This window comes from Lactuca sativa, chromosome 4 (assembly GCF_002870075.4).
Source record: "Lactuca sativa cultivar Salinas chromosome 4, Lsat_Salinas_v11, whole genome shotgun sequence".
In the NCBI taxonomy this organism is placed as follows: domain Eukaryota; kingdom Viridiplantae; phylum Streptophyta; class Magnoliopsida; order Asterales; family Asteraceae; genus Lactuca; species Lactuca sativa.
The window spans coordinates 32,636,677-32,646,270 of record NC_056626.2 but is presented as its reverse complement, the minus strand read 5'-3'; the positions used below and the strand labels follow the sequence as shown (position 1 = coordinate 32,646,270).

Here is a 9,594-nt window from a genome sequence, read left to right as displayed (position 1 = left end):
TAGTGCCTGAATGGCAGAATAGATTGAGCAGTTGTAGGTAGTCGAAGTTTCTTCGGAAGTCGCTGGGAGCGACTAGGAGTTGTGTTGGGGCTAGCGACCGGTGGGAGACGGTAATCCAGATATTATTAGAACGGTAGGGACCAGGGTGGTCTCGGTTCATCCGGAAGGCAGATAAGGAATAGCGGAAATTTTCAGTCAGTAGCAGTGCTGGTAAGCGGTATATGATGAAATTCGGTTAGTTGATCGTGGGGTGCTCGACACCCAATTATAGTAAAGAGGAATGCCCAGTGGATACTGGCAATAATGACCTATACTGGAGGTAGCGGGAGTAATGGATTTGGTGAAGGATAGGACCTTCACAGTGACAAAGGAAATAGTTGGTTATGGAGCATCGCCTTAGGAAGGCAAGGAAATCGCACAAGGAAAGAGGGGGGGGGGTGGTGGTGAACCCCTATGGGCTTAGCCTTAGGCACAATATGCTAGTATGATGTTCAGGACGAGGTCCAATGATAGCGGGCGAGTGCCCAAGGAATGGTTTATGTGATAGTTTATACTTGTTGTCTGTGTGATACATGCATGTGCCTAGTAGGGAGGTGAGTGTGGGCGAGGTCCCGTATCTCACCAATAGCAGAGTGTGGATGGTGTTCCACATCTCATTAGCAGCAGAACAGGGGCGAGGCCCAAGTTAGGGAAAGAGTGAGTGTGGGCTGGGCCCGTATCTCACTATCAGTAGGAGCGTGGACAGGGTTCCATAACTCATCAGTAACGGGACAAGGGAGAGGCCTAGGATAGGCGAGGCCTGAGGACAGGATCCATTAGTATGTGTTTAGCTTATGTATTGTGATATGTTTATGTGCTATTATATGTTAGAGGGCGAGGCCCGGTGACAAGAGAGGCCTAAGTGAAACAGATCTGTGTCCGAGCGGGGCTCGAAGCCAAGCGAGGCCTGGAGCGGTGGGGCCGTTGTAGCGGGCGAGGCCCGAGGTAGGGGCGAGGCCCAGAATAGCGGGCGTGGCCCAGTATGTGTAGTATGTGGTTATGCATGATATGTGGTAGGTTGGGAAACTCACTAAGCTTCGTGCTTACGGTTTTCAATTTTGGTTTCAGGTACTTCCGGTAGCGGAGGGAAGAGCTCGGGGTGATCGCATGACACACACCATAGATTAGACAGTCTGGGAATGTTTTACTCTGATAATGAACATATGTTTTGGGGAATTAATACTCTGATTATGTCTTGGATCGATGATTATGCTTTAAGTAATGTTTTATTAAAGAAATTTTTAGTCTTGAATTTTGAGACGTTACATGTCATCTACGAAAATTATAGCTATTTTGATAACCCTTATGATTTTTATTTAAATATTTGCAATTGATAATTAAAATTAGCCAGATTTATCTTTTAAAAAAATAAAAAATAATTAAACTACTAGAGGTTAAAAATGCCATTGTAAATACATATGATAATGTATTTAGTTAAGAGGTTAAAAATAAAGTTGTAAATTTTTGAGTCAATGCCATATAAGAGGTTAAAGATAATGTTTGAAATATCAAGTGACCTGTAGTTTATCCGTATAAGTCCCCCATAGACATATTTTTAGATCCAAACAGATATTTCTGGCTGAATGGGTCGGAAATACTGTTTAATTTGCACAAAAAAAGGTTTTTCCCGGTAAGACATGTATTTCGTATAAATCCCCAAAACCATATCTTTCTGGCTGATTGAGCGGAAAAACAATTGTGCCCTAAACTTCGTATCTTTCCTTCTTTTCTTCGAGTCTAAGGTGCTGTTCGTTTTGGAAGTGGTTAAATGTCTTTTGTCTTTTTCCATGTTTGCGGAAGAAGACGTGCATTTGAAAAACGTCTACCCGCCAGAAGGGAAAAGTGCTCAAAAAGTACTTTTGTAGAAAAACAAACGAGGCCTAAGATTTAGGAGGACCATTTCATATATAAAGTTTCAATCTGAACAACAAGGTAATATGATTATTTTTGATCATTCAGCATGCCAGTTAATCAGATGTACAATTAAAAAACATGGTTTCTTTTCTGGTCAGTGAATTTTCTCAGTCGGCACTTTCCCATAAAGTAACTATCAACGGATCTAAGTTTTATGAAAGAGAAATTAAATATCCTCCTACTATTTCTTCCTACAAATCCTCCTACCCAGTGCGGATCCAAGGAGATCCCAGGGTAGCCCGGGATACCCCTCAAATTTTTTTCGGTAGTGTAGTTTTTGTTTATGTATCCCTCAAAGAAAAAAAAATCGGTATAGTGTATATATACGCATCCCTCCACTTATAAACACAAACAAACAGTTAGTTTGTTGGTTAAGGTGTTGGCTTATTGAAGTAAAGGTCCCAAGATCAATTCTCGCTTCTTACATATTCTTTGTTTATTTGTGTATTATTTTCCCAGCTATTCTATCCCACATTGCTAAACATATGTAAACTCAGCCATTTTTTCTATTATATAAACCTGTTATCCTCATGCTTTATTTGATACTAGGCGAATGTCTGCGCGCTGCGCAGTGGGATAATTATGTAGTTTAATATGGTTATATATGGTTTAATGTATTGTGAATAAGTCATACATAAAACTTGTATGCGATTAAATAGCATGTATATTTTTTGATTTACAGATTTTTTTATCATAATAAATAATGAAATTTTTTTACTATTAGTTTAAAATTTTAAATGTATTTTTTATGTACACATTAGTATCTAATGTAATTAGTTGATGATTGATTAGATATGGATTCTCATATGTGGACGTCTATTTATGTTGAACCTCATAAAAATACATATTTAACGACTTTTGTTAGTTTTACTATTGAATAGAAAATGGTGCCGTATTTTAAGTAAATATAAAAAATCACATTCTCAATCTATTTTAAGAAAGTGGCATATTTTAAGTTAATATAAAAAATCATATTCTAGAACTAATGAAAAGAAAAAAGGGAGCCAAAATTTTTAATTATAATAAAGTTGACTCCAATTAAAAAGTGATCAATCGAAGATAATATCATTCAATAAACATCATAATATATTACGTTATATTCAAATTACAGACATCATTTTTCTAAGAGTAATTCAAAATATATGAGACTATAGTGCCTAATATAACAATGTAATAACCAAATGACCTTAATATATTTTAAATGAAATATAATTATAATATATTATCTATGCAACTAAATTTCTGCACAACATGTGTGATTCGTCTACTATATAGTATTCTTCTAATATATTATATTATAGTATAAACATTATATTTAGAAACCACTTTGAGTTATATTGTAGTTTATAACATTAAATTTATGATGGGCTGTATTTGACACACATATGTGTATTTATATCTATATTATATATTTAAAACAAATCTTATATAAAAATCCAACCTAAATATTCATCTTCAAGTTTTCTTTCTTCGATACGTAAACAAACTTTTGTTATAAAGCCAAAAATGGAATAAAAGACATTTAAATGTATGATCATGATATGTTGTATTTTGATTGTGGCTTGTACAAAACATGCATGAGCATATATTATTAATTTATCTCTTGTTTTGGGTAATTCGAATAAGATAACTTCAAATCCAACGTATCAAACGGATTACCCATTTACTAAAGTCTAAAACCCAAAAACTCAAACATATTTTAGTACCATACAAATGCATGAGATTTTAGCAAATTATTATTTCATATGAATTACCATTGATTATGTGTGACTAATTATTAAGAAGTTGAAAAGGTTTGGGGGTTTCAAATGCATGAGGTTTTAGCAAATTATTGTGGGGGGTTTCAAATGCATGACAATCAAGGGAAAATGCAAGCTTTATAAGTATGTAAGATTTACTTTGAGTCCCACATCGATTCAAGTATCAAAATATACTTCAACTTCATTTTTATATAACAAGACTTGAGGTTAGCTAAGGATTCGATTAAGATTTGGGTTTAAAACCGAAACCGAACCGGGGAAACCCAAGCACCCCGGGAAAAAAATCGGGTTACCCTAAAAAAAATTAGGATACCCCTTTACTTTGATTCTGGCTCCGCCACTGCTCCTACCAAATTGAATAGTGACATGTGTATCATTTAATGCCCATTTAATGATATTTTAATATATTAATATGACACATGTCATTATTTAATTGGATATGAGGATTTGTAAAAACAAAAATAAAAAGATATTTAATTTCTCAGTCGTCACTTTCTCATAAACTATCAACGGATCCAACTTTTATGAAAAATTGTCCATCAACTAAGTTGAGTTTCATTTGGTTCAGATCTTTTTTGGAAACAAAAATAAATAATTTAAAAATAATAAAGAGAGTGGTTAAAAGTTAAAACTTATACCGTGGGTTGTTTTTGTTAACTGGGATGCTTCAAGCGCTCAGCTAACCCACTTCTTCCATCCTCAAACTCCGTCCCTTCCATCTGATTCTTCAATCCAAAGATTTTTCAACAACTCACTTCTAACATCAAGGTAAGAAAGAATCCCTACATTCCTCAACAATCGAAAGTAAAGATGATGCACACCACTTGTTTAAACTCAGCTGTATCACTTAGATGCGGAGTTTCTCCATCTTCACTGTTCACTGATCCTACTTACTACCTGGATGCTAGATTCGATAGCAGCCCTTTAATCATCTCATCATCATTCAGCTCTTCTTGTTGTTGTTGCTGCTGTTGCTGTGCTGCTAATAGTAATTTAATTTATAATAGATTACCCAGAATAAACCCTAGATATTTATGTAACGGGTTGCGACAATCCACCCTGATTCAGTTCTCACCTAGTAAAAGATTAACCTTTCATGGTAGTAGGAGACAATCTTGTAACACTACTTCTGGTTCTGGGTTTTCCTCGCTTACTGATTCTGATCGAAAGTATTACTACGAAAAACTTTACTCTTTCAAGGAGAAGAGGAAATTAGGAAAGGGTAGGTGTTTGGGGATTGAAGATAAGAAGAAAACACAGTCATTTAGTAATGCCATTGAAGATGATTGCTTGAATGATGTTGAAATTTTGCTTGATTTGTTGACTGAGGAGGTTGGGTTAGAGAGCATTGGTGTTAGAGAGAGAAAAAGAAGCAATAAGAAGGATCATCATCTTGAAACAAAAATTATGGGTTCTGGTGCTCTAAAGAGGGATTTGAAGCATGATACTAAATCTGTAAAAATCCAGTGTATGGAGGAAGAAGATAGGAGATTAATCAACAAGAAAAAAGAGGAAGAAAGGGAAACTTTTGTGAAAAAAAAGAACCATGAACGAAAGAAAGAAGGGTCTAGTTGTTCATCTTATTACTCGGTTTCTTCTACAGGTGAGTTTGATAGTGACAACGATGTTGAAATCAAACATGATGTTGGAGAGTCTTCAGGTGATTATAAAGATGATCAGAGAATTGATAGTTATAAAAGCTATGATGAAGAAAATGTTGAAAGGCGACATGAGATCTTGAAGAAGAAGAATAGTGCAGAAAGTTATTATGGGAATGAAGAATGGCGAAAGAAATCTGAAAAGAAGCTTAATGTAGAGTCTAGTCAACAGCAATCACAAGTTTCTATTAGTCAACATAGTGAAAAAGCTAATAGAATCACTGATCAATCTCAATCACGAATGAAGTATGAGAGATTCATGGAATCATCAGAAACAGATAATAAGATGGAATTGAACTCCACCATGCAAAATAAGTTAAATACATCAGTTCAAAATGTTACTCAAAAAGACGAATACAGAAAGCAATCAAATGTGATTTCAGAATCATCAGGAGTTCATCAAAATAACATGAAAAAAGCCTCTTCATCATCTTCTTCTTCAATGCTTGAGGCTAGAATTAAAAACCAGGAACACAATTCAACACAAGTTAGTTCTCAGATTGAAGAAAAACAGGAAAGAATCAATCAGTTGACCGCATCACAAGAATCTAGATTAAAATCACAACAACTCTCAAGAATTTCAGATACCCAAATTTCTAAAACCGAGAATTCTTCTGTTTCACATAAGCAATCTGAAATAAGAAATGAAAAACAAGAACTGCATATAGATACTTCAAGAACAGCAGATAGAAGAGAAGAAAAACAGGAAAGAATCAATCAGATGACCTCATTACAAGAATCTAGATTGAAATCACAACAAATTTCAAGAATTTCAGACACCCAAATTGCTAAAACTGAGAACTCTTCTGTTTCACATAAGAATTCTAACATCAGAAATGAAAAACAAGAACTGCATTTAGATACTTCAAGAACAACAGATAGAAGAGAAGAAAAACAGGAAATTTCAAGAATTTCAGACACCCAAATTGCTAAAACAGAGAACTCTTCTGTTTCACACACACAATCTGAAATCAGAAGTGAAAAACAAGAATTGCATTTAGATGATTCAAGAACAGCAGAGAAAGTTACCATGGCTGAAAAACTTGATCTAAGAAGAAAAAAGAATTCATCATCTAGGGTGGAATTAATGGAAGGAACCTCAGAATCAATGAAAACTGGTAAAAAAACAACAAAAGCTTCAAGTTTTAATATTGGCATGGAGTCATCTACTACTTACAAAGCTTTAAAACTGAACCCTGAAACCGAAACTAATCTTCAAGAAAGTGGGGCCCAGTTATCTCAACATATTGAAACCATCAATGAGAGTTCCAGAATCCATCAATCTGATGTGATTGCATCAGCAGATGAAGAACACAAATCCTCAAGTCATTTTCTTGGTGAATTTGTCAAGAATGCAAATAACAAACTCACAACTTCTCAAAATCAACAAGAGGAAAAAACCCATGAACAGGATTTGGTGTATGAAGATGATGATGATAAAAAAGATGATAATAATATCACATCTGGTGAATCTTTGAAAAAGAATGGAAGATCATTATGGAATGTTATTGGAGATGTAATCCGATTTCGTTGGTCATCTGAAACACATATTTCAAAAGCTTCATCGATTCAATCAAACAGTGAAGCATGGTTTTCTGGACATGAACATGAAGATTCAAATGATGAAAATGTGAAAACAGGAATTACAAAAAGTCGATCTAGATCTAGATCAAGATCCAGAAGGCGTACAGATGATTCACCATTGTTGTTATTGTCATCATCATCAAACCCTAATCAAGAATCTTCATCCAAAACCATGTCTCCTCCATCTGTAATTGAAGAATCATCGTTTCCAGTTCCTGCAATTCGCATGAGAAGGTCTCCTGTTGTGAAAAGATCAGGGAGTAGTGACACTGATGCATCTGGTAGTGGCAAAATGGTAAATACAACTGAAATATCACCTGCTTCCAGCAGTGGCAAAATGGTAAATACGAATGAAACATCACCTGGATCTAGCAGTGGCAAAATGGTAATAGTGGATGGACCGATTTTATCTACTGGAGAATTGAAGCAAAGGAAACTTGCAAGAATAGATCAAGTTTCTAAAGATAGATTTGATGAATGGGAGGAAGCTTATGATATAGAAATAAAACAAAGAAAAATTGATGAATTTTTTATGAAAGAAGCGATTTTGGAAGCTAAAAAGGGTGCTGATTTTTGGGAAGTTCCTGTTGGAGCTGTTCTTGTTCATGATGGGAAAATAATTGCTCGTGGATATAATCTGTAAGTTTTTTCAAATCTGAAAATAACGACTTAATGAATTTGGCTTAATGTATTAAGACACTCACCTTTTATGTATTTTTCATTCTTTTTTCCTCCAAACTAATGGATGAATATTGTGAAGTTTGTTTTTTGAAATGCAAGGGTAAAATGGTCATTTAGTAAAATTTGTGTTTTTAGGGTGGAAGAGTTGCGTGACTCCACTGCTCATGCTGAGATGATTTGTATACGCGAGGCGTCAAATAATCTACGCTCATGGAGACTTTCGGTAACACATTTTGTCTGTGTTTGGTGTGCCACAGCTAGTTGATAAGTAGGCTGATTTTTTGAGCTTTTTTAAATTGTCATGTTTGGTAAACCAAAAAGTAGCTTATAAGGTAGCTTTTTAAAAAACTACTTAGACTAACTTTTCAAAAGCTTTTTTGAAAATTTCCAAATATACCCTTTAATTAATTATAGAAAACATATTCTTTTAAAGGGCAAATGCCATAAAAACCTTATGTTTGCAAGTTTTTGTCGGTTTTACCCAAAAATCAAATTTTAGGTCCATTAATGTCTCAAATTTGTAATTTTTTTTTTCAATTTTACCCTTTATGTAAATTTATCTAGCAAAACTGAATCTTTTTGCCAAACTTAAGGGATTCAATTAACCAGAAAACAAAATATAAGGGCTTTTATGAACCAGAAAAAAGGGTAAAACCGAACATTTCTGTCAAAACGCAAGGGATTTAAAAAACCAGAGGTCAAAATTGAAAAAAAAAAGTTGCAAATATCCGGTTTTAATGAACCCAAAATCCGTAAAAGGGAAAATCGACAAAAACTTGCAAATGTAAGGGTTTTTATTTCATTTTATATCTTTCAACTAGCTTATAGTTTTACCAAACATCAGTGTTAATCAGCTAGCTTTTCATACAACTAGCTTTTCACTTAACAGCTAGCTTTTCAGCTAGTACGCCAAACACAACCTTTATGTCCATTTTTTTTCACTATCTTTTTATATAATAATTTTATATTTGTGTTGTTCATTTTTTATATCTTTTTTAGGGTAGCACACTTTATGTAACACTTGAACCATGTCCCATGTGTGCTGGAGCAATCCTTCAAGCCCGGATTGACACCGTTGTATGGGGAGCTCCAAATAAGCTCCTTGGAGCCGATGGGAGCTGGATCAGGTATTTTTTAGGGTTTAGGGTTTAGGGTTTTAGGGTTTTCAAGATTTAAAAATTTTCATTTTGATTTTTTTTTTGTAGATTGTTTCCTGATATGGATGGAGGAAATGGGTCTGATAAACCGGCTGCCCCTGTCCACCCATTCCACCCCAACATGAGTGTAAGAAGAGGGGTATTATCGTCAGAATGTGCAGATGTGATGCAACAGTTTTTTCAGTTAAGGAGAAAGAAGAAAGAGAAGAGAACTGAAACTGAAACTGAACCACCAACTCCACCACCTTCGTGTCTTCCAATTGTTACAAATCGTCATCATCATCATTCAAAGTTGTTGAGTAAGATTCATGGTGCATTTAATATCATGTTTTGTTTATAGATGAGATCTTTCTTCATTGTATTTAGTAATTAGTATTCTTTTTGGCAATGTGTTTGTTTTGATCTGTTGTGTGATTCAAAATCAAAAACCATGTTGTGTGAAGTTAATCTTTTTATGATATGTAAGTTTAATAGTTTTCATTTTTGATAAATTTTAGTTGAAGTATTATTGAAAACTAATTGCATTTTGTTAAATATCAGAACATGAATTAAATAAAACATTTTCAAGTATACTTTATAAATGGGATAAGTAAACGTTTTTTTATTTATGAGTGTAAAGTAAATAATAATAACAAATCTAATCTAATAAATGAAAATGATTTCGGCTACATGTCATGTTCTCCATAAATTTGTCACGTGTAATTTTCTTAAATATTATAGATTTCTTATTTTCCACATGTCACTATTTGATTTTCTCATATTTTTTTAAATTAAAAATTCTTGAATTGAATACATAGTTTA

The 9,594-nt window shown here is 34.1% G+C and overlaps 1 protein-coding gene across 1 annotated transcript; it reads left to right on the top strand.

Moving 5' to 3' along the window:
* The first annotated feature begins 4,361 nt into the window (after positions 1-4,361).
* Positions 4,362-9,284, top strand: LOC111896445 (tRNA(adenine(34)) deaminase, chloroplastic). The gene is made up of 4 exons (XM_023892435.3): positions 4,362-7,594; positions 7,772-7,859; positions 8,636-8,763; positions 8,842-9,284. The coding sequence occupies exons 1-4, from the start codon at positions 4,524-4,526 to the stop codon at positions 9,131-9,133; spliced, it is 3,579 nt and encodes a 1,192-aa protein (XP_023748203.1). The 5' UTR covers positions 4,362-4,523; the 3' UTR covers positions 9,134-9,284.
* Positions 9,285-9,594: the final 310 nt, after the last annotated feature.